At 38.4% G+C, this 23,869-nt stretch overlaps 4 protein-coding genes across 11 annotated transcripts; 1 reads left to right on the forward strand and 3 right to left on the reverse strand.

The window, feature by feature from the left end:
* Positions 1 to 1,153: 1,153 nt before the first annotated feature.
* LOC115024427 (ferritin, middle subunit) lies at positions 1,154 to 5,060 on the reverse strand. 3 transcript variants are annotated; one of them, XM_029455953.1, is made up of 5 exons: positions 5,032 to 5,060; positions 2,505 to 2,608; positions 2,191 to 2,337; positions 1,978 to 2,103; positions 1,154 to 1,749 (listed from the first exon to the last, which is right to left on the reverse strand). In XM_029455953.1, the coding sequence occupies exons 2-5, from the start codon at positions 2,604 to 2,606 to the stop codon at positions 1,600 to 1,602; spliced, it is 525 nt and encodes a 174-aa protein (XP_029311813.1). In that variant the 5' UTR covers positions 2,607 to 2,608; positions 5,032 to 5,060; the 3' UTR covers positions 1,154 to 1,599. The 3 variants fall into 3 exon arrangements, with proteins under 3 accessions (XP_029311813.1, XP_029311811.1, XP_029311812.1); XM_029455951.1 differs by lacking the exon at positions 5,032 to 5,060 and adding an exon at positions 3,249 to 3,403; XM_029455952.1 differs by lacking the exon at positions 5,032 to 5,060 and adding an exon at positions 2,743 to 3,215.
* Positions 5,061 to 5,120: 60 nt separating this feature from the next.
* Positions 5,121 to 17,154, forward strand: LOC115024425 (receptor-type tyrosine-protein phosphatase H-like). Of its 4 annotated transcripts, none has more exons than XM_029455947.1 (23): positions 5,121 to 5,462; positions 7,118 to 7,208; positions 7,330 to 7,587; positions 8,255 to 8,512; positions 8,980 to 9,237; positions 9,700 to 9,957; positions 10,213 to 10,470; positions 10,727 to 10,984; positions 11,232 to 11,489; positions 11,746 to 12,003; positions 12,251 to 12,508; positions 12,750 to 13,007; positions 13,337 to 13,597; positions 13,810 to 13,903; positions 13,990 to 14,037; positions 14,233 to 14,314; positions 14,461 to 14,551; positions 14,663 to 14,739; positions 14,969 to 15,103; positions 15,331 to 15,453; positions 15,623 to 15,783; positions 16,108 to 16,243; positions 16,712 to 17,154. In XM_029455947.1, exons 1-23 carry the CDS (start codon positions 5,394 to 5,396, stop codon positions 16,850 to 16,852), a joined length of 4,089 nt encoding a protein of 1,362 aa, XP_029311807.1. In that variant the 5' UTR covers positions 5,121 to 5,393; the 3' UTR covers positions 16,853 to 17,154. The 4 variants fall into 4 exon arrangements, with proteins under 4 accessions (XP_029311807.1, XP_029311806.1, XP_029311808.1 ...); XM_029455946.1 differs by having other exon boundaries at positions 5,122 to 5,462; positions 13,987 to 14,037; XM_029455948.1 differs by lacking the exon at positions 10,213 to 10,470 and having other exon boundaries at positions 5,122 to 5,462; positions 13,987 to 14,037.
* LOC115024426 (putative nuclease HARBI1) lies at positions 17,102 to 19,482 on the reverse strand. Its single transcript, XM_029455950.1, has 2 exons — positions 18,668 to 19,482; positions 17,102 to 17,647 (listed from the first exon to the last, which is right to left on the reverse strand). Exons 1-2 carry the CDS (start codon positions 19,350 to 19,352, stop codon positions 17,214 to 17,216), a joined length of 1,119 nt encoding a protein of 372 aa, XP_029311810.1. The 5' UTR covers positions 19,353 to 19,482; the 3' UTR covers positions 17,102 to 17,213.
* Positions 19,483 to 19,772: 290 nt separating this feature from the next.
* On the reverse strand, positions 19,773 to 23,778 carry pigp (phosphatidylinositol glycan anchor biosynthesis, class P). 3 transcript variants are annotated; one of them, XM_029456529.1, is made up of 5 exons: positions 23,655 to 23,778; positions 23,069 to 23,153; positions 22,461 to 22,533; positions 20,782 to 20,900; positions 19,773 to 20,513 (listed from the first exon to the last, which is right to left on the reverse strand). In XM_029456529.1, the coding sequence occupies exons 2-5, from the start codon at positions 23,148 to 23,150 to the stop codon at positions 20,398 to 20,400; spliced, it is 390 nt and encodes a 129-aa protein (XP_029312389.1). In that variant the 5' UTR covers positions 23,151 to 23,153; positions 23,655 to 23,778; the 3' UTR covers positions 19,773 to 20,397. The 3 variants fall into 3 exon arrangements, with proteins under 3 accessions (XP_029312389.1, XP_029312388.1, XP_029312387.1); XM_029456528.1 differs by lacking the exon at positions 23,655 to 23,778 and adding an exon at positions 23,252 to 23,579; XM_029456527.1 differs by lacking the exon at positions 23,655 to 23,778 and adding an exon at positions 23,343 to 23,574.
* Positions 23,779 to 23,869: the final 91 nt, after the last annotated feature.

Below are 23,869 nucleotides of genomic sequence, written 5' to 3' on the forward strand. Positions count from 1 at the left end.
AACTATCACCTTTTCTTATATTAAGACTCCACTGTTAATGTCACACATGTAGAACAATTTAAGGCTTCTCCTTGTTGAGTAGGAAAAGTGACTGTTCCATTAAACTGATGAAACATGGTGGTTGTGTTTATCCATTAGATTGAAGAGATTGTAGTGCATTAGGCCTTACACTAATCCCCTCAGCATAGCTGTCCTCGCAGTCAATCGTCAACCTACCAACAACTTTCACTAAGAGTGGATATTCCATCCTGGCCATCCATTGGTTTACCGTTTTACTGTACAAAACACATACCCGTATTTAGAGCACTGTGAACAGTAATCCTAGGCATGCTGCCACATGTTTGCACTGCTACATCTGGAGATCTCAGTGGCTCCAATCCAACATGCAACAGCTTCCTCTAATAGATAACTAACTAAACTGCATAGGGAAACAAAATGGAAAAATAACACTTACACAGGAAGAAACATTTAATATCTTTATTGCAGGGATGTGGTTGCATTATATTCACCCTGTAGTGTGTAAGAAGAGTCTTGTCAACGCCTGGCTTTTGTTTTCAGAGAGTTCAGCTAATTAACATGACTTTTTTTTTCCCTATGAGGGCACTCCCTTAGATTTAAAGTATACACAATAGCACAGACCATTTAAATTATTCCCTAATGACGTTTTGTAAACACGGTTGCTCTGTCATATTTTCTCTTGGTCAAATAACTGATTTGTTCTAAATCAACGAAGTAATTGAGAATTAATCCAAAACATTTTTTCACAACTATACAACGATCGTATAATTTATCTTGGTTCTCTCTAGAAAAAAAGATAACTAACTGAAACACTAACAGAGAAGTACGCCTGGCTGTGATCAACTCTGCTGACATACTTCTTTATCTGAATCTTATCTTTGCTGAAACATGTCATTTACTAAGAAGCAGCATAGTCATTTTTAACCACATGCTGTCTGGTAGCCTAATGTTAAACATTAAGCTCCCACCCAACAGTGACTCAGCAAAGTCGCACTGTTATCTTTACTGTGTTCTATAGCGGCAGACATGACATTAGGAAAAGTAGAGTGCGTTTAGACTGCATGACGGATCAGATGATCTGTGAACAATTGGATTTACAGTTGTTAAAGAAATTGCAAAAAAGACTGAACAGAAATTATATGTCATCATAATCTGGCTTTATTCAATGGTTCAATGATATTCCAAACTCTTTAAAATTATTAAATTAATTAAAAATGGTATGCATTTTACAAAATATTTGTGAACGTAAAAACCTCTGACACACTGGAATACATGACGCCTCATACAAATGAATCGAAATGAACAAATCACTCATTGTAACAGCTGGAAAGTGTAGTTTTTAAGCACCATAATAATGAGAACATTATTTTTCAAGTGTGGTTTTTAAGAAAAAACGAGGTATTTTTTGTTATTTTGCTTTGAACTCCTTGTGCAAGAATGAAGTTTGTGGTAATCTGTAAAAATATTGTATACCGGTAGTTTTCTTAACGGAGAAGAATGCACAGAGTTAGGGATTTTTGCCCTCTTGACTCTATGCATCTTTTAATATGTGGAGCTTATTTCACTGTACCATTGTGACCTTTACAGAGTGTGTTTATCAAAGAGGTATTCTCCCATAGGACCATGTGTCTCGGACGCCGTGATGCGGGTCAGACTGCCAATGTAATCGCCCAGCTTCTTGATGGTGTCATGGCTGTCTGTGAAGAAGTGCTGCTCGAGGAAGTCACACAGCTACAAAAGAAGTAGGACAGAAAATAGTGAGTAAGATGTACAACAATGCTCGAAAAAGGCAGTCAAATAGCTGATAATTAGGAGAAAGTTAATATTTAATAGAATAAACACCCCTCAAATCCTACCGACTGTCATTTGGCCCAATATTGAACTTTTTTCATATCTCTAAGCCTAATAATAGCCAGAGAACAAGTAGCAGCTATATCTTTATAACAGTGCCAGACTTACATGAGGGTCAGTATGGTTGCCAGCTCTGCGGTGCACCTCAAGGATACATGTGTTTAAGGACTTCTGGTAGTCCAAGGAAAAGGTAATTGCATCCAGACCACAGCTCCAATCATCTCTACTTGGTTTCTAGAACAGAAAGTTGCATTTGATAGGTACATGTAACAACGTTAACAATAATGGCTTGAAAATGCCACCCAAAAAACAATAATTTACAGCAATAGTCTGAAGCAAAATTCGACCGCCTCTCATGTTCTGATATTCCAGGAGCTTCTCAGCCTGTGCCCTCTCTTTCACCGAGCGCTCCAGGAAAAAAGTGGAGAAGTTTGGCAGGGCAACGTCATCCCTGTCAAAATACATCCCCTAGAAGAGATGAGAGAAACAAAGTATTTAGGGATTACAGGGCACACAATAATTCTAGCAAAAAGGGAAATATCTATTGTTTTGTTTCTGTTCAAAAAAGAGGATTTAAATACATTGCATAACAAATTCCACTAGTCATACTAACGTTACTGCTACAGAAATCATACCAGAGAAAGGTAGGTGTAGGATGCAGTGAGCTTCAGGTTGAGGAGTTTGTTGACGTCTCCTTCGGTCTCCGAATGGAGGTTTTGTTTCACCACAGACTGCATTTCTAAAAGACAAAACAAATAATGCAATATACGACCGGTATATAGGTGAACAAACCCCAGTTCAGATAAAGCCCTATCTTAAATTCTGACATTACTGTTAAAACTACTGTCCAGAGGACAAAGAAATACGTCTTACCTTTCCTTTCTCAGCCAACTAACTTCGCTACCAAATGCTTTTCACTCGCCCTGTGAAGTGAGCTAATCAAAGTGTTGCACGTCTTTGCTGACCAGCTTTTATGCAACCGGTGTTTAACGGACTCAGTAAAACATCAACCAGACTGTCGTCATGTGTTATGACCTGAATTGAGTTCAGACGGGCTGTGTCTCTGGTCAGGTGTTGAGAAGGTTAAGCTAACGTTAGCACATGTTGTTAGCTGTTGGAGTGAAATGAAGATCAACTCTGTTTGACACCGTTAGATCAAGTACAGACGTTTACCTCAAAGGATCCTAATTTAATAAACAAGAAATGGCTCACAATTAGCGCTAACAGCTAGCTGAAGTTGCAAGCTGTTAGCATTAACTAGCATAAACATTAACCTAAGAGACAGCTATGATAGCTAGCTAAACCTGACTGCGGCTAAAGTTAAGTTTGCAAAGTCTGTTCGGTACATTGCGATGTCACATTTGCTTTTTATCACTCACCAGTCAGTGAAAGTAACGCCACTCCACTTCGCTAGTACTGTAGCTGGCTTTATCTTGTTTACATAAAAACGAAACAGCGACCCTCCCCCAGCTAACGTTAGCTCGCTTGTGTGCATCTCTACTGCCCCCTCTTGTGTTTGGGATGAATGACACATTTCATTGAGAGAGTGCAGATCTATAGTTTGGATGTTTTATCAAACCTAAACAAACAACCCAATGTTGTAACGGCTACTTGTTCTACACATTTTTAATAAAAGGGACTGCTGAGCCATAATACTGACACATTTCTTTGATCACTATCCTTGTTCAGGTAACGTTAGTCAAGACAACAATGAAGATATGAGAGTGGAGATGGTAACACACCAACATCCACACATTATGACTCTTATCAGATCCAGTGTACGTATGTAGGCAGGCAGGGTTTAAAGTAAGTGCTGCGTTCGGTAATGTGGTTGCAGGAGTGAGTTGATACGCGGAGACAAACGGTAGTAGAACTAAAACAGTAATCAAAGTCATGGATGAGCTTCTCAAAATCAATCCAAGAGAAAGCACTGATTTTAAAGGGCAATAGATTTAGTGTTGTGCTCATATAAATGATAAGCAGAATGAATGTTCAAGACTTTATCTAGTCTTATCGACACATGGTACACTAGGACCTCATATAATGTCAGCCTGAGTCGGAGCAAATTTTTAACAGACTCTAGAACCAATGTTTACTTCAAATGACCATTGAATTGTATTATTTTGTATTTTGTATAGCATTAATGTTTTAGGCCTTTCTCCCTTCAATAATGGCCAGAACCACAACATCATTTTATATAGAAAGGTTTCAGTGACACCAAAGTAATTATACAACTTAAGCAATTCACCAATGTTTTATGCAATTGCAGAATTGACATAGTCAGGTTGGAGTTACAGGTTTTAAACAACACAATTGTAATTCTGCATTTAGCCAACAAACATTTGTAACAGACATTTGTGAGAACTTGATGAATTCTAATGTTTGTATGGATTGAGACTCAAAAAACAGTCACCACATGTTAAATATAAGTTAAGCCTAATAATAACTTTATGATAACAAATGGTCTTGCAGATAAAATACAGTAAGTTTGCATAATTGTTCAATAAAAATGCTTTTTAATACAAGCACTAGTTATGCTCAATATATAGTACGGGAAGCTCATGACAGTTATTGCGCATGAGTGAGATTATATAATACCAAATTATGAGGACAGTTATGATCATTTCTAAAGGTTACTTCCTCCTCATGTTTCCTCAATGGACAACTTTAGTCAATGCTTTCGTTTATATACTAGCACTTTTATTGAGCTCTGCACCATAATGTGAGCGCATAAACACTAGCATGACTTCATGTTCCGTTAAATGTGTGTTGGTGAGGCTTTCTGTTCAGTTCCTTATAGATCTTAACCACAAGGAAGTTATAAATATGCCTTCAGAGACAGAAACCAAAAGAAAATCTGTTGTACTGTGAAATCAGACCAACTGAAAAGACTACACAGTTTAACTATTTTAATAGAAATCATTAAAATAATCATTTAAAAATAGTTAGAAAACAAAACAAATATAATTTATCTTGTGCAGCCCTTGAAAGCTTTGCCTGGGTTCATAAAAAACATGTCATATTTTATTTACACATCATAAAGAAGTCACAAACATGAAACTGGTAACGACAAACAGCAGATGCTATTACCACTGATAAAAATGTACTGTAAAACAGACACAATTACTTATTACTTATTTACTTATAATTACATTGACTTACCTTTGACAAGTAACACACTATGACCGTTAATAAGGAAGTAACAGGCGGGGCAAAGGTCTCTGTGGTTGAAAAAGGCCAAAAAGGAGAAGCAGCTATTTACTTAGTCACTTGCCAATATGAGAAGGGACCAGAGGTTACAGAAGGAGGACATGGTTAAGAATTAAAAGTCAACACCACTGGAATAAAGTTAATATTGGACCGCGTCAGCCGAGGAGCGAAGAAATTCTTTGCTAACCTCAAGTGTTGTTTTTTTCAACACACCCGTGGCAGCACTGAAAATAGAAACGTGAAGTTCATCCTGGGACAACAAAGGAATTTTACAGGTTCATAGTATGTGTGTAGCCTAATAAACCGTGATAACGATGAAGCTTTTATCCTTCAAAATCACCTCAGACCACTTTCTGCTGTGTGTCTTCCTGAGTCTACTTTGGGTAAGTGTTTTATTTCCTTTCCGTTCTGATAGTGATCGGGTCCACCTAGTCAAAAGAATAGTTACCCTCAACAAAAGAAAAGTGTCAAAACCACAGCGACAGTTCAATGTATGATGTAGAAAGTCAAATGACATTGTCTGAAACATCAGTGTGTACAGAAAACAAAAAGACTTGCACAACATAAGAATGATGGACTTTTTCAGATGGTGAAATATGAATTATATCTTGGCCGCAGTAATCTCTTCTTACTGACTTCCTTAGTGAAACAAAAGCGTGAATGAGGAAATAACAATAATTTAAAACTTAAAGGTGCTGTACCTTTTTAAACATTTGGTATCATATTTAATATACTGTATATATTAGACATGGTGATATAGCTGGATAATGTATTGTATTATTGTCTGTATTTATTAGAATATATGAATGTTATATCATGGAGAATATGGAAGATATTTTCAGTACTGTGCACAAATATATATATTTAATGAAGAGGATTTGCTTTTTAAAATGATTTTTTTAACAAGCAGTGGTTATATAGTTGATCAACTCTTTTAGTAGCATATCTTTGGTGTTGTTGCACATGTTGAGATTTAGGGGTAGAAGTTCAAAATGCAACAACAATTTCTGGGAAATAGTTTGCATTTGAAAATCTCAGATGTTTCCTCAAACAACATATATCTGTCTCATGTTGTATGTAAGTGATTTGTAACCTATAGGGAGAGATTGTTGACAAAAAAAGAAGACTAGAATGCCTGTAAACAGTAATGTTGTCTCTTTTTTTTTACCTTGTCACACTGCTGTTCACAGTTCATGATGGAAACAATATAATATATATTATAATAGCAGAAATATCGTCGCTCAGGATACTCCGAGTTTGCATCAGAGTTCAGCTTTGAGTTCACCGTCAATTAAACACTTGGGGCAATTTTGTACAGTTTTAATTTTTTGGGGTTAGAGCAGTGTTTCTCAAACTTTTTCAGACCAAGGACCACTTAACCAATAAAAAAACACTCACGAACCACCTAACTCTCCAAATATCCAAAAACAATAGGCCTGCTTACCACTTACCAATTCTGACAGCTTTATGTGAACTTCTCTATATACAATATATATATATATCTATATATATATATATATATATATATATATATATATACAAATACAACTACGGATTCTACAAGCATTATGCGATTTAAACGGTAAATGCTGATAGATTTTACACATCATATGAAATGTAGACTACATTTATTGCTGGGTTTATGTCCGAGCGAACAGAGCCACAACTTATCCACAGCAAGATCGTTACTGAGAGATAAGTAAAATGCAAAGAAATCTTTAGTACGTCACAAAATTCTACAGTGGATTTTCTCACGCTCAAATTGACCACGCAGATCATTTATGACGTAAGATCGTAAAACAAACCTACGTAGCTACACTACATATATGCTACACTCTATACTAGTAATTTTTAAACCGTTTGAGAATCACTTTAAACTTATAATATATTAATTTCAAATGTGACATTTTATCAATATACTCACAGACCACTAGGGGTTGCTCACGGACCACCAGTGGTCCGTGGAGCACTCTTTGAGAAAGACTGGATTAGATTATTCTCACTGTATTCTCTCCAACAATTCCTATTTTGTTTTTAGGGTGTCACATACTCCACCACAACAGCACCAACAGCATCAACATCATCAACAGGATCAACAGGATCAACAGCATCAACAGCATCAACAGCAGGTTGGTGACATGTGTGTATTTGCTTGTATTATAGTGCAGACTTGTATGAAGACCAATTATGATTTATAATGTGTCTCACACTCAACTCTTATATGGAACTATCAACTCTTTGTGTTTTTAGCTCCTGAAAATGTTGAGAATGTGACTGTGTTGGGACAAAATGAGACCAGCATAACTGTTCAGTGGAAGACAGTAGACGGCATCCTCAACTACACACTTGTGTACAATGACAAGGACACAAACATCACGGCATCAGAGGGACAACATAATGTGACACTTACAATCTCAGGACTCACAAGTGCAAATAAATACGACTTCATTCTCTACAGTCTGTCTGAAAATGTCAGAAGCAGTGGAGTAAACTTCTCTGCAGTCACAGGTAAGATGTTTTTCTCCTGATATAGGCCAAACACTAGAGCCAGCACCTTGCTCTGTAGTAATACATTATATTACATTTAGCTGACGCTTCTGTCCAAAGCGTCTTACAAGAAGTGCAAACAATCACGAGTATACAACTCTGAACAGCAAGAATCCTGCAAGTACATTAGCTTCAAATAGATGAAATCATTTTAAGTGCAGAAAAATGTCTTAAAATAAGCCGAACTATTGTAAGTGCAACATACAGAAAAAAGAAGAATTACAAATAAAAAAATAAAGAAAGTTTATTATTGGCCAAGGTGCTGTCAGTGGGATTTCAGTCTGCGACGGAAGGTGTGAAGACTTTCTGCTGACCTGACATCAATGTGGAGCTCAGTCCAACATTTAGGAGCCAGGATAGCAAACAAGCACGTTTTATTTGAGGAGTATCTGGATCTCACTCTGTGAGGGAATGGCGAGCCGATTGGTGATGAATATCTCATTTAAAGTTTCTTATTAGTAGAAGGGATGTTGCTCACTTAACCTTTTTAGAGTGTTGCTGATAAAATAATGGAGTTGAATCAATCTATGTGTTTGCTAAAAAGACTACACAGAACCCTTTATTGTGGGGAAAGTCTTGCACTCAACTCTTTTTATCTAATAACATTTTCAACTCTTTGTGTTTTTAGCTCCTCCAGATGTTGAGAATGTGACTGTGTTGGGACAAAATGAGACCAGCATAACTGTTCAGTGGAAGACAGTAGTCAAAATCCTCGACTACACACTTGTGTACAATGACAAGGACACAAACATCACGGCATCAAAGGCACAAGACAATGTGATACTTACAATCTCAGGACTCACAAGTGCGACTAAATACGACTTCATTCTCTACAGTCTGTTTGAAAATGTCAGAAGCAGTGGAGTAAACTTCTCTGCAGTCACAGGTAAGATGTTTTTCTCCTGATATACGCCAACAACAAGAGCCAGCACCTTGCTCTGTAGTAATACATTATATTACATTTAGCTGACGCTTCTGTCCAAAGCGTCTTACAAGAAGTGCAAACAATCACGAGGATACAACTTTGAACAGCAAGAATCCTGCAAGTACATTAGCTTCAAATAGATGAAATCATTTGAAGTGCAGAAAAATGTCTTAAAATAAGCAAAACTAATGTAAGTGCAACATACAGAAAAAAGAAGATACCTTTTTTATGTTTTATTAAATGTATCAAGTTTCTTATTAGTAGAAGGGATGTTCCTCACTTAACATGTTTGACTGTTGCTGATAAAATAATGGAGTTGAATCAATCTATGTGTTTGCTAAAAAGACTACACAGAACCCTTTATTGTGGGGAAAGTCTTGCACTCGACTCTTTTTATCTAATAACATTTTCAACTCTTGTGTTTTTAGCTCCTCCAGATGTTGAGAATGTGACTGTGTTGGGACAAAATGAGACCAGCATAACTGTTCAGTGGAAGACAGTAGGCAAAATCCTCGACTACACACTTGTGTACAATGACAAGGACATAAACATCACGGCATCAAAGGCACAAGACAATGTGACACTTACAATCTCAGGACTCACAAGTGCGACTAAATACGACTTCATTCTCTACAGTCTGTTTGAAAATGTCAGAAGCAGTGGAGTAAACTTCTCTGCAGTCACAGGTAAGATGTTTATCTCCTGATATACGCCAACAACAAGAGCCAGCACCTTGCTCTGTAGTAATACATTATATTACATTTAGCTGACGCTTCTGTCCAAAGCGTCTTACAAGAAGTGCAAACAATCACGAGGATACAACTCTGAACAGCAAGAATCCTGCAAGTACATTAGCTTCAAATAAATGAAATCATTTGAAGTGCAGAAAAATGTCTTAAAATAAGCAAAACTAATGTAAGTGCAACATACAGAAAAAAGAAGATACCTTTTGTATGTTTTATTAAATGTATCAAGTTTCTTATTAGTAGAAGGGATGTTCCTCACTTAACATGTTTGACTGTTGCTGATAAAATAATGGAGTTGAATCAATCTATGTGTTTGCTAAAAAGACTACACAGAACCCTTTATTGTGGGGAAAGTCTTGCACTCAACTCTTATATGGAACTATCAACTCTTTGTGTTTTTAGCTCCTGAAGATGTTGAGAATGTGACTGTGTTGACACAAAATGAGACCAGCATAACTGTTCAGTGGAAGACAGTAGGCAACATCCTCAACTACACACTTGTGTACAATGACAAGGACATAAACATCACGGCATCAGAGGGACAACATAATGTGACACTTACAATCTCAGGACTCACAAGTGCAAATAAATACGACTTCATTCTCTACAGTCTGTTTGAAAATGTCAGAAGCAGTGGAGTAAACTTCTCTGCAGTCACAGGTAAGATGTTTATCTCCTTATATAGGCCAAACACTAGAGCCAGCACAGAGCTCTGTAACAATATCTCATTTAAAGTTTCTTATTACTAGAAGGGATGTTGCTCACTTAAAAATGTTTAATGTTTCTGATAAAATAATGGAGTTGAATCAATCTACGTGTTTGCTAAAAAGACTACACAGAACCCTTTATTGTGGGGAAAGTCTTGCACTCAACTCTTTTTTATCTAATAACATTTTCAACTCTTTGTGTTTTTAGCTCCTGAAGATGTTGAGAATGTGACTGTGTTGGGACAAAATGAGACCAGCATAACTGTTCAGTGGAAGACAGTAGGCAACATCCTCGACTACACACTTGTGTACAATGACAAGGACATAAACATCACGGCATCAGAGGGACAACATAATGTGACACTTACAATCTCAGGACTCACAAGTGCGACTAAATACGACTTCATTCTCTTCAGTCTGTTTGTAAAGGTCAGAAGCAGTGGAGTAAACTTCTCTGCAGTCACAGGTAAGATGTTTATCTCCTGATATACGCCAACAACAAGAGCCAGCACCTTGCTCTGTAACAATATCTCATTTAAAGTTTCTTATTAGTAGAAGGGATGTTGCTCACTTAAAAATGTTTAATGTTGCCGATAAAATAATGGAGTTGAATCAATCTATGTGTTTGCTAAAAAAGACTACACAGAACCCTTTATTGTGGGGAAAGTCTTGCACTCAACTCTTTTTTATCTAATAACATTTTCAACTCTTTGTGTTTTTAGCTCCTGAAAATGTTGAGAATGTGACTGTGTTGGGACAAAATGAGACCAGCATAACTGTTCAGTGGAAGACAGTAGACGGCATCCTCGACTACACACTTGTGTACAATGACAAGGACATAAACATCACGGCATCAGAGGGACAACATAATGTGACACTTACAATCTCAGGACTCACAAGTGCGACTAAATACGACTTCATTCTCTTCAGTCTGTTTGTAAAGGTCAGAAGCAGTGGAGTAAACTTCTCTGCAGTCACAGGTAAGATGTTTATCTCCTGATATACGCCAACAACAAGAGCCAGCACCTTGCTCTGTAGTAATACATTATATTACATTTAGCTGACGCTTCTGTCCAAAACGACTTACAAGAAGTGCAAACAATCACGAGGATACAACTCCGAACAGCAATACTTGCTAAAAAGACTACACAGAACCCTTTATTGTGGGGAAAGTCTTGCACTCGACTCTTTTTATCTAATAACATTTTCAACTCTTTGTGTTTTTAGCCCCTGAAGATGTTGAGAATGTGACTGTGTTGGGACAAAATGAGACCAGCATAACTGTTCAGTGGAAGACAGTAGGCAACATCCTCGACTACACACTTGTGTACAATGACAAGGACATAAACATCACGGCATCAAAGGGACAACATAATGTGACACTTACAATCTCAGGACTCACAAGTGCGAATAAATACGACTTCATTCTCTTCAGTCTGTTTGTAAAGGTCAGAAGCAGTGGAGTAAACTTCTCTGCAGTCACAGGTAAGATGTTTATCTCCTGATATAGGCCAAACACTAGAGCCAGCACAGAGTTCTGTAACAATATCTCATTTAAAGTTTCTTATTAGTAGAAGGGATGTTGCTCACTTAAAAATGTTTAATGTTGCCGATAAAATAATGGAGTTGAATCAATCTATGTGTTTGCTAAAAAAGACTACACAGAACCCTTTATTGTGGGGAAAGTCTTGCACTCAACTCTTTTTTATCTAATAACATTTTCAACTCTTTGTGTTTTTAGCTCCTGAAGATGTTGAGAATGTGACTGTGTTGGGACAAAATGAGACCAGCATAACTGTTCAGTGGAAGACAGTAGGCAAGATCCTCGACTACACACTTGTGTACAATGACAAGGACATAAACATCACGGTATCAGAGGGACAAGACAATGTGATACTTACAATCTCAGGACTCACAAGTGCGACTAAATACGACTTCATTCTCTTCAGTCTGTTTGTAAAGGTCAGAAGCAGTGGAGTAAACTTCTCTGCAGTCACAGGTAAGATGTTTATCTCCTGATATACGCCAACAACAAGAGCCAGCACCTTGCTCTGTAACAATATCTCATTTAAAGTTTCTTATTAGTAGAAGGGATGTTGCTCACTTAAAAATGTTTAATGTTGCCGATGGAGTTGAATCAATCTATGTGTTTGCTAAAAAAGATTACACAGAACCCTTTATTGTGGGGAAAGTCTTGCATTTGTTTCTTTTTCTCTAATAAAACAGTCAACTCTTTGTGTTTTTAGCTCCTGAAGATGTTGAGAATGTGACTGTGTTGGGACAAAATGAGACCAGCATAACTGTTCAGTGGAAGACAGTAGTCAACATCCTCGACTACACACTTGTGTACAATGACAAGGACATAAACTTCACGGCATCAAAGGGACAAGACAATGTGATACTTACAATCTCAGGACTCACAAGTGCGAATATACACGACTTCATTCTCTACAGTCTGTTTGAAAAGGTCAGAAGCAGTGGAGTAAACGTCCGTGCAGTCACAGGTAAGATGTTTATCTCCTGATATAGGCAAAGCTCTCTAATAATGTCATTTAAAGTTTCTCAGTATTTGGTCGTTGTTCCTTGTTTCATATAATTGACTGTTGCTTATAAAATACAGGAATAGAATATAATATAAAAAATATAAAAAATACACAAAATCTAACATTTTATCAGTGAAATTCTTAAATTTTTTCAATATTGTTTTTTTTGACAAATCCTTCATCGTGTTTCTTTAAATCCTAGCTCCTCGTAACACAGAAGAGTTTGAATTAGTTAGACGAAATGAGACCAGCATAACTGTTCAGTGGAAGAAAGTAGTCAACATCCTCAACTACACACTTGTGTACAATGAAATTAATTTATACATCACGGCATCAGAGGGACGAGACAAAGTGACATACACAATCTCAGGACTCACAAGTGGGACTAAATACGACTTCATTCTCTACAGTCTGTTTGAAAATGTCAGAAGCAGTGGAGTAAACTTCTCTGCAGTCACAGGTAAGATGTTTTTCTCCTGATACAGGCCAAACACTAGAGCCAGCACAGAGCTCTGTAGTAATATCTCACTAATATGACTCACTCTGGTAAAGCTGGAATGATTGTCATTTTTTGTGATTTAAGCGACTATTGAATTATCGTTATAATTATTAAAGATCATTTTCTGTGGATTGACTAATCGTGTGTTATGTTGGACTATTATATTTCTATGGGAATAAAATCCGAATGCACGAATGAAAAGCATGAATTTGTGTATTTTGGCAATAGTTGAACTGATTGCATTTTAAATGATTGTATTTTAAATGCATATTTTCACTTGTTCTACTCAGTTCCTCCGTATTTAAGTGCTCACTGTGAGTACTCGGCAGCTGGCTATTCCGTCTTTATTGTCTGGAATAAACCGGATGGTGTGTGGACTTCAGTGGAGGTAAACGTGACTGGGAAAACTACCCCAGTGCCTGGAAATGAACAACACTCTATCAAAATATCCGGATTCCAACCTGCCAAAACATATGAGGTGTCTTTATCTTCAGTGTCTGGAACCGTAAGGAGTAGACCGTTTGTTTTTTCATGTCACACTGATCCAAGGGGTGAGTCAAAGTGACTGTATTACTTTATACAAATACAAGTTCAGTGTGTTTCCTGTAACAGTTTATCAATATATTATCACTTTTTCCTTTTTTTGTTGTTGTGCTGTTTGCCATCAGTTGTATGACTTGCTGGTGGTTTGGTTGTGGTGTCTGCTGTGCTGAGTATCTACTGTATGTTATACAGCATTTAATCCAGATTCTACTTCCCGCAGGAGTAATTGCAGGGTCAGTACTTGCCATTCTGCTTCTTGGTGTCCTAGTCGGTGTGGCTGTCTTAATTTATTTTAAAAGACCAGACATTATCAGGTTTGTGCCGCGTCAGCGACCACAGTTAGATTATTTCCCTGAAATGTACTCAATCAGTGACCCTCTGTACTTATTTATCACAGCAGAAATAAGCAATTCATTGGTGGTTCCAGACGATCCAATAAAAAGTTCAAGTAAGTATACGTTTTATCATCTCTTCATAATGTTAACGTTATGTTAATGTTAGATCTTGTATAATTAGAGAGAATTAGTAGGTTAACCACATATGAAAATGTACTATATTTACTTTTATTTTGAACAATGTATGTACGTCCATTGTCTTACATATTATTACGTGAATTCAAATGTTGTTATGTTTTATTTTTCAGAGCTATTTCTGTGGCAAATTTTCCAGACCATTTCTCCCAATTAGATGTGGATGAGAAGAGAGGTTTCAGCCAGGAATATGAGGTGCAATCGTATTTTGTTCTTCCCGTTCTGTCTTCCTATTTTTGTATATGAGATTATATATGAAACTGTACATGTATAGTTGTGGTACTGTTTTATTTGCTTTCCGTTGACCTTCGTTCTAATCTCACGCCGTATCTTCCATGCAGAGCCTCATGCCTGTTGGCACGGACCAAACACGAATGGACGCTATTCTACCTGAGAACAAAGCAAAGAATCGTTTCAACAATGTCCTGCCATGTAAGCCTGTCCTTTGACTGCTGGACCAGATACACTGACCCATTCTAAGCAATGTCTACTTTGTTGTGGTGCATTGTTGCGGTTAAACCATTTTCTGTTTGCTCATCCTAGATGACTGGTGTCGGGTGAAGCTAACTACATCCAACCCCAATGGAACCTCCGACTACATTAATGCCAGTTACATGCCGGTAGGTATTACTTTATAACGGTCAAAGGGCAGATTTGATAAGCTCTGACCATTCATTAACTGGAGCGATCTGTGCATGATCATTCATTTTAAGTTTAGCTATTAATGCTGACTTTGTGTGAGTTCATGAGCACAAATGGTGTTTTATTTCAAACAGTTTACAGTGTGTACAGTTTACTGTAGGACGTATACACTAGTGTTCATGTTGACTTTTGACAATTGCTTTTCAGGGTTACAACAGCAACAGAGAGTACATTGCCACTCAGGGTCCTCTGCCGACCACAGCCAATGATTTCTGGAGGATGATCTGGGAAGAAAGAGTGAAAGGCATCGTCATGGTAACAAACTGCACCGAGGGAGGACGAGTAAGTCACCAGGAAGATATAAAATGTTTTATTGGCAGATTTTAAGGGAAATAGAAACTTTAATAAGTGAGTCATTGCTCTTAAAGCTAATGTGTTGTCAAAGGATTCATTTTACAGTCCTCATAAAGAACTGATACAGATCTAGGAATGATGTTCATTGATACTTATTGCTACAACTACATTATAACAACTTCATTAACCTATTTATTCACGTTTCTTTTTCCTAGACTAAGTGCGATCGATACTGGCCTGCAGACAGCAGACCTGTCCGTTACGGAGATCTGTCGGTCACCATCAGGTCTGAGCAGCAGGAGCCCGACTGGACATTGAGGGAATTTAGTGTGAAACATGTAAGAGACATCTCTAAAATGTTAATTGTGTAACTAAATAGGTTGGGTTATAATATATTTCCAAGTCATAAAGTCATGTGTCATAAGAGCAGCTTGTTTGAACGTGTGCACGATTGCTTTTAATGCTCGACAACTTCAATGTCAACTATATTGCGGATCATCTTCACAGACGAACAACTCAGCGGAGCGCAAAGTGAAACATTTTCACTTCACTGCCTGGCCCGACCATGGAGTCCCACAGGGCACAGAACTCCTGATCCAGTTCAGAGGACTGGTGAGACAGCACATAGAGAGAGAAGGGGCTGGAGCACCAACTGTGGTTCACTGCAGGTACATATGAGTGCTTGAGTCTGGAGAGTATCCCATGCCATTCGTTAGGCAAAGGTCAAAGACGGTTCAGTAGTTAACTGACTTACTGCTTTTATATCTGATAGTATGTATGTGCACATGACTTTAAAATGAAATATCAGCTTTTATAACTTTTACTGGCTTAGTTTTTTTTTAAAGTTACTTGTAAGTAAGAAGGTGTTCAGGAGGGAGAAAATGTCTCCCTCTACATAAAGTTAAAAATCTACTTTGAAACCATCAGGACTAGCTGATGATGAGCATCATACCTGGACACTGCTTACCTTTACCTGTATGTCTCTCTCTTAGTGCTGGAGTGGGGAGGACAGGCACTATCATGGCCCTGGATGTGCTGCTTCAGCAGCTGGAGAAGGAAAGAGCAGTGGGCATCAATGGCTTTGTGCACAAGATGAGACTGAGTCGGCCACACATGGTGCAAACAGAGGTACAACAGCTATCACATCTTTAGTTAGATATCTGTTTAGGTCTTTAGATTGTTAGACACAGGTGGTGACACAGTACAAGCACTGATACTGTAGCATATGGAAGCTTAGATTTACATGTATTTTCATCCTCTATAAAGGATCTGAAATTGCCTTTTCTACTGCCCCATTTAACCTTTTCATGTCACTCTTTTACAAAATATTAATTAACATTAATGTAGGCCTCACTGCAGTGAGTGTATGTTTATATGCATTTACATTCTGTGTGATGCTGAATTATAATTACAAATGTAAAAACGTACAAAAGTGAAAACACACAAAGCTTGCCCACTTCCCTACATCAATAGGAAGCTTGAGGCTTGTCAGCAACTACAAGGAAGTGTCAGCCACAAAACAGTGTGTCCATAAACACTTAACATCCAAAGTTCTGCTTTTCACATGACTGGCACGTTTGGTTTTTCTATTTTCAGTCCCAGTATGTCTTCCTGCACCAATGCATCATGGACTGTCTGCAGGCAAATGAGAAGACTGAAGAGAACATATATGAGAATGTAGACATGATATACGCCAATGCAACTGCACTCAAACAGTTTAGTAACACAAATACCTAATCTAAGCAAGTCGTCAGCACTTATATGCACTTAAAGAAGAACTAATTCTACAAACTATATTTTGATAAACTGTAAATATGTAAAACATTTCAAACTTATATATTAATTTAAATGCATAGCACTGTTTGGATTCTATTTAACTTGTAAATGTGTGTTCCTCTCATCAGCTAAATGTGTATTATTCTTTTCTTTAAATTATATTTCTTCAATTTTATTTGTATCATGTGAGGAAACAACAGGATGACCGAAGAATGTTTAAAAATGACATTTATTAAGAATAATAAACGTTGGTAGAAAAGAAAGACTTTCTATTTGTACACGGGAAAAATCTTTTTAATAACAAAAATACCTGAATGTGTTTTTACAAAGTCTGAAAACAAGATGAAAAAGCCAACACGTGGTCCTGGCTCATGGAGACCGTAGAGAAGTTACCATCGATGATTTCCTGTCTGCACTTTAGGGCCTCGGGGTTGATCTCGCTTGGCACCGAATGCTTCTTGCCTGGATGCAGGGGCTCAATTTTACCAGCTACAGGCGGGGGAGGGACGGAGAACTTCTTAGCAATGTTGTGCAGGACACTGCACGCTTTGATAATGTTGGACTTTTTGTCCAAAGAGCCTTCTTGTGCAAAACCAAGTTGCATCAGACACCTGAAACGCCTCTTCATGGAGCCGAGCGTCGTCCGCATGACGTTGTGGATCTTCGTGTGGGCCTCGTTGAAGCGGGTCTCTCTGTCATTTGCAGGTTCTGACACAGGAGTCAACACATGTTTGCTTAAGGTGTAGCCTTTCCCACCTTTAAAAGACAGGAGAGAATGCAATTAATACAAAAGTAAACATGGATTGCTGGCCTTGCTGTGTACAGGCTGCCCAGAATTCATTACAGAAAGAAGCTGTACACCTACAAATGACCATATAGAGAACATATAGTATCGACTAGGTCCTCTTTCTAGCCTTTGTACTCTAGAGATTTGGTCTCTGCTGAGGAAGACTGTGACATACAGTTGAAAGCTCTTGAAGAAACTAGTACATGGACCTTGAGTCTTTATAAAGAGGCGGAGGCATACAACCGTGAGGCTGTAATCTAGTTTTTTATTTGTCAAAATTGAGTATTATTCTTTGAAACAAATACACTGTTGTTGGTGGCATATAGTATGTAGTGGATTTATCTAATGTGTTCACTGAGAAGCAGGTATTGGAGTATGTGCGAGTGGGTTAAATGTACACTTTGCCCAGAGTGAGGAACATGAATTAGGTTATAACATCCAAGCAGAGGGTCTGTATGATGTTATATTCTTATACTTTTGATCAGAATGATATGCATGTCCATGATTGAAAAGAGTACTCACACAGGGTGCAGGGAGCTAGCTTTGTTTAGACTATAACCAGATAAAGTGTGCGTAAGAAAAGATGCCCATCCCGCTATCATAGCAGGTGTTGTGATGAAGATGAGGAGACCTTGAAGATGTTATGGTAAAACTTTAGCACCCTGTGTCAGGCTCAGGTACGAATCAGAGATTTGTAGTGAGATTTAATGTAGTGTAAGTTCCCAATAAATGTAAACAGGTACCAAATCAGGACACCAAAGATGAAACTGTGGCATGATCACACCTACCGCACCAACAGGCCTACAACAACCAATACAAAGAAGGGATACTCATATTTTGCTAGTGTGTATTTACTGTATGTGAATGCTCACAGCTAACTGCATGTCTGTGGTCTGTGGAGCAGTGAAGCCGATCGGCCCTCATGAGTATAATTTGATGTTGTGTAACCCAAAGATTCACCAGTCTTATTTTTTTATTTGATATCTTACCAATAACCCAAAATGGTCCGTGCAGTTCCTCCTCCATCTCCTTTCCTTTGAACGATGAGTCCCACATTTCCTGCTCAAACGTGCTGCCCACACAACACTTTTCAACACTCAGTATGTTGCCGTCGCAGTCACATATGAGCTGGCTCACCACCGATGTGTACCCCAAGGTGTTGACAAAAGACCTGAAAGTCTCCTTCTCATACGGAGAAGCTCTGATCTTGAAGTGAGCTGGAGCCAGGACGCCCAGCACGTTGGGGATCCGGCATAATTTTTCAGTTCTGGAGGCGACATTTACTCTGGCATTGCGGAGAAGTGGGAACGAGATGAAGAGGTCGGACATCCCGGCGAAGACTCTGGAGACTGTGCAGATGATCGCGAGGCAGTCCGACTGGCTCTGTGCGACTCTCTGCAGGACATCAACGGAGGACACTCCGTGTGCGTAGTAGTTCAGCGCCACCATGACCGTGGCGTCCACGGACATTGCCGGTTTCTTCATAGGGACGTTTTTCATCCGGATGCGGACAGCGTCTGTGATGAACGCGATGCAGGGTCTGGTGAGGTGGAACACCTGGAACAAAGCTTCGTCGTCGAACTCGTCGAAACAGCTGGGGGTCGCACAGTCCGCATCGCCTTGCGCGAGGAGCTCTTCCTGGACCGCGAGCCACACCGGCAGAGCGAAGGCCATTTGTTTACTCCTGTAGTGTAGCAGATACACGGGTTACTCCGGCACAAAGAATATATGACAGATAATAAACAGTAGCAAGTGTCATGGAAGCATGATCTTCTTCTGTAACGTTTAGGCAGACCCCAAAGCGGCCCTTTATCGCCCCCCTGTGGACAGGCATGCTGAAGTTATTTCAGTGGAAAGTATTTAGGGAAACTATTCTATGACTTTCCAGTAAAGGAAGTGTTGGAAATATGTAAACTAAATATTGACTATACATGTGCTTTTTGTACTTCAGATAGAGGAACAGTATTTAATTAGTTCTTTCACTGTGAACGTTCAAGTTTATGTTTGGACAGATATTCTGGGTAAATTCAACATCCATAAATCGAAATGGTCCGACTCCAAACTCGTACAAAACAAAAAAGCTGACTCAAAATATTAAAGTAAATACATTTTATTTGAACTCACAAAGGGCTTAAAATGCAAATACAGGTAACAGACTATAATACAAATAATACACGGTCACTGAATGGTAGATCTGTGTTGCAGATGGGTGTATCTTGTCCAGTTGCGCTTTAAAGTCAAAATCAGGGCATTTCAAACACAAACCCTAAACAGCTCCAGCACCTGTAATGCAACCTCACCCCTACATGTCTAGCAGTGGACACTAATATTATATTATGTATATAAGATATCATCGCTTCTTAGTCATATAATGATGTACTCAAAAGCATAGTATTGCACAAAACAAATGTGTATAAAATGTGATTTATTAAATATAATCATATGCTACCTTTTTCATACAATGTACGAGTTGCTCTGACAAGCAGGTTAATTGTTACATCACATTCAGCATATCACTGTTTTAACACCACACAATCATTTTGTCCAATATAGATCCATAAACAATCAGAAAATTCTTTCATAACACATTTTCCCCATGTCGCGTTGTTCCCGAATAAATAATTAAATCCTTATTATTACTTATCCTTATTTTACAAACAAAGAGTAAACAGTGACAGCCTCATTTCTACTCTGCCTCCAGCTTAAATCAGTTTGTTTGTTATAGCTTGGGTGATAAATAGAACATTTTGTTGACTTCACTAATGTCAACATCTTTTAGTCTTGGTATTCCCCCCTTGTGGTAGTCTGTAGTCCTCTGGCCTTGAGCGTACACATCTGTGACAAAAAGGAAACATAGAAGGGCGTTAGGGTCAGGAAGTTCAGACTGTTAGATTAACTATTAAATATATATTTATATAAGATTATAATATACAGGTCATGGTATCTTTTTAAAATGATTTTCCTAGAGTCATTTAGAAATCATACGCATAGCAGAAGACATACTGTAGAACTAAGACTGTACATGTGGGGGCTGGTAATGTTGCCACACAGGTGCATTGTCACCTAACCAGTAGGTCGCAGTTAGCCTATGGCTAGTCCTCACCTGTGAAGTTGTCCACAGAGTCGAGTGGAGCCGTGTTGTTCATGTTCACCCCGAACAACAACACCACGGAGATCATTAATGCAACCAGCAGATAGATGGGTGCAGCAAGGGCCCAATATCTGCACGAGAAAGAGAAATGTTCACGTTAACGGATCATAAAACTTCTAATGTGGCGTGTGTATTGTTGTGGAAGTTTTCCTGCTTTACTCTGGAGAGATGTATATAAAATCAAATAAATGGTGATAGAGACAGAGTAGTCTTTGTGCATTTATTTGAGATCGCAAAGGCACCAGTCCTACAGAGCACTGGCGTAGTCTGTAGGAGGGCGCAGGTTGGCGGAGAACACACAGGCATTTTATACAATTTGGTTTGGAGACGAGGTGATGAAAAACCACAGGGGACCGGGCCAAACTGCCCTTTGATGCTTGTAAGGTAATAGTTATGTCTCAGTGAGTTAATCAGTTTGATCAGGATGCGTCTGTCTTGAATTAACATGAAATGGTAGTTGGCCCTGGTTTGATCCAACCGACACTCCTATGTTAGCATCACATGGCAGTTGGCTTGTTTAACATAGGAAACTTGTACATAATTAAACAGTAGACATTTAAATTGCTATTACAGTATTTCCAGAGGCACACCGTTTCATTAAAACTCAAGAGAGGGGACTTGTTATAGATCGTGTGCATGTGACGTCACGCTTACGTCCCAACCCGTAAGTCAGCCATGTTGGATGATATACACAACCAAGATGGCGCCCGTTCACGTGTGAGTTGCTGCAACGCTTCGTAATTTTCTTTGTATTTAAACGTCTAAGATTGAAAGAAAATGCCGATCGTGTGCGCAGTGTATAATTGTGGTCATAACGCTACACGTGACCCAGAGAAACGGTTCTTTAGATTTCCTAAAATCATCACAAACAACGATCCACAAAAGAGGGATGAATTGCTGTCTACCGAACGCCGTCAGCTGGTTTAGCAAAACATAACTCGTGAGGATTTAACAGAAGAACCCGTGTGTGTGGCGTCCACTTTATATCTGGTAAGAGCTCATGCTAAAGCTGTTTTCAATGTTTACGTTAAACATTTGTGCTTATGATATACCCGAACACTGTAAGACCTTACTTCTCCACATCGCTGACTGGTAAATAAGGCACTTTCTTTACATGTGATGGCAGCCATTTGCTCTTTTCTTCTGTGCATGTTTTTGTTTGTCATATTCTTGAGACTACTTGGACATGACTTGGCATGGACGAGCACCCTGTCATCTTTCAGTGGATTGGTAAGAAGACTACCAACCCAGCCAGAAACAAAGACATTATAAGCATCATTTGTGTGTTGGTTGCCCACGACGTTTGTAGCACAAGGTAGTTCACAATATCCGGATATTCAATCGGCGGTAATGAATCTAAATCCTCAATATAATCCAACGGCTTTAGCGTGTACGGGTCACGGCCGCAAATTTGGACTTTTTCCTCTGAATCTTGCCTTTGCAGAGGACTCCAGAGAGTCACAATACTTTGAAGAAGTCGGAGTTGTATTGCTGTTCTTGTTCGCTTTAGACGCCATTTTTGATTTGTATATCATCCAACATGGCGTCGCACGCATACGTCACACAGTTTTGTCACGTGTTTGCACACTATCTATTGGATAACTGCTATCCGATCAGGATTTTCGACTTACTTTTGAGGCCAGTAAGTGAGCCCTATTGAATGAAGCCACTCCTCTGGTATAAATGCCCACAGGCAATACATAACTGTGGAGAGAAGAAAGGAAAGTTAATGTTTTATTGCAGACATGGTTGACAGGTTTTTATTTTGTTTGGATACGTATTCAACCGTTTGACATTGGGGAATAAATGATAAGGCTTTCCTTGAAGGTATTACACACACACACACACACACACACACACACACACACACACACACACACACACACAGTACATGTGTTGAATGACTACATCTGACTCATTTTCTTTTTTATATTTAAGGTACATTGTTCTGTACAATATTTAATCAATACATTAAATTGATATACACTGTATTTTATAGTATGTTACAGAAATACAGTAGATTCATTTTGTTTCAACAGCAAAACATTTGACACAAAATATATAAACGTTTTTTAAAGTCAGATCTGATTGCAATTGTTTTAACCCCACTGGAATGAACTGTATATTAAACATACCTGTGTATTAAAGATGCTATTGAATTTACTGCAGTGTCTCTATTTGAATGATAAATGTTTATCATTTTAATATTGGAAGAGTGAAATTGAAATATATGACTTACAGAAGCCAAACTTTGAGCCAAGGAACAGGACAAACCCATAAATGGCTCTCTCGGGCATAGGAGAGGGAGAGTTTACCACCATGATCTGAAACCATATCAAAACCACAGAAAGGTACGATGAAGAAGTGTCAATTCAAGGAATGTATGAAGCTCCAGACTGCAATATAAGCTCCACTCACATACCTATAAGTATATTTTTGGATCATATAAGTGCTAGTACAAACACTCAGATGTGTGCCTCTCGAAGAACGCTACCAGATATGTTCCTACTAACCTGAACTCGGCTTTTGCTATTGATTAAGATGTCCTTGGTATATGCGACACGACGTATTTATACAAAATGTAAATAAAAAACGTTAAAAACTAAACTTCTGCTTCTTTTCAAAGCTGTCAACAGCTTCCCTACGTTTGGTCCCATGCGATTATCGGTCCGATATGAAACGTTTGCAACAAAACGAGTTTCTACATTTGGAATAAGAAATCTAAATAAGCAGCAAGAAAAATATATTTTTAACGTATTAACATATAATATAATTCGGAGTGAATATTAGTTGAAAAACGGCACAGTAGTCGTTAGATTGTTTACCTTAATAACTAACTACACACATGCATCTTACGAGTTCGTGTTTTAGACGGACACATTTGGCTGGTGCACCTCTCGGAAATATACATTTCAGCATGGCTTTGGTGCAGCTGAAGTTTACTGAGCAATTTTGTCAGCAGATAAGTAAAACATCCGAACAATTCCTCTGCGTCGGTGCGGCTACACGGTAAACTTCCTCCGGGGAAACATTAGTTGGT

The sequence above is a fragment of the Cottoperca gobio genome, chromosome 19 (genome assembly GCF_900634415.1).
Source record: "Cottoperca gobio chromosome 19, fCotGob3.1, whole genome shotgun sequence".
NCBI lineage: Eukaryota > Metazoa > Chordata > Actinopteri > Perciformes > Bovichtidae > Cottoperca > Cottoperca gobio.

What these genes read in the sequence shown, in the direction of transcription:
- LOC115024427 (XM_029455953.1), bottom strand. Translation starts at nt 2,606, where the DNA reads ATGCAGTCTGTGGTGAAACAAAACCTCCATTCGGAGACCGAAGGAGAC. An exon ending in TTTTGCTTCAGACTATTGCT is followed by an intron (nt 2,104 to 2,190) that starts GTAAATTATTGT and finishes TTTCTGTTCTAG; the next exon opens with AAACCAAGTAGAGATGATTG. An exon ending in GCAACCATACTGACCCTCAT is followed by an intron (nt 1,750 to 1,977) that starts GTAAGTCTGGCA and finishes CTTCTTTTGTAG; the next exon opens with CTGTGTGACTTCCTCGAGCA.
- LOC115024425 (XM_029455946.1), top strand. Translation starts at nt 5,394, where the DNA reads ATGAAGCTTTTATCCTTCAAAATCACCTCAGACCACTTTCTGCTGTGT. An exon ending in AAACTTCTCTGCAGTCACAG is followed by an intron (nt 9,238 to 9,699) that starts GTAAGATGTTTA and finishes TTGTGTTTTTAG; the next exon opens with CTCCTGAAGATGTTGAGAAT. An exon ending in AAACGTCCGTGCAGTCACAG is followed by an intron (nt 12,509 to 12,749) that starts GTAAGATGTTTA and finishes TTTAAATCCTAG; the next exon opens with CTCCTCGTAACACAGAAGAG.
- pigp (XM_029456529.1), bottom strand. Translation starts at nt 23,150, where the DNA reads ATGGTGGTAAACTCTCCCTCTCCTATGCCCGAGAGAGCCATTTATGGG. An exon ending in CTCACTTACTGGCCTCAAAA is followed by an intron (nt 20,901 to 22,460) that starts GTAAGTCGAAAA and finishes TTTCTCGTGCAG; the next exon opens with ATATTGGGCCCTTGCTGCAC. An exon ending in CTCTGTGGACAACTTCACAG is followed by an intron (nt 20,514 to 20,781) that starts GTGAGGACTAGC and finishes TTTTTGTCACAG; the next exon opens with ATGTGTACGCTCAAGGCCAG.
- LOC115024426 (XM_029455950.1), bottom strand. Translation starts at nt 19,352, where the DNA reads ATGGCCTTCGCTCTGCCGGTGTGGCTCGCGGTCCAGGAAGAGCTCCTC. An exon ending in CGGACCATTTTGGGTTATTG is followed by an intron (nt 17,648 to 18,667) that starts GTAAGATATCAA and finishes TGTCTTTTAAAG; the next exon opens with GTGGGAAAGGCTACACCTTA.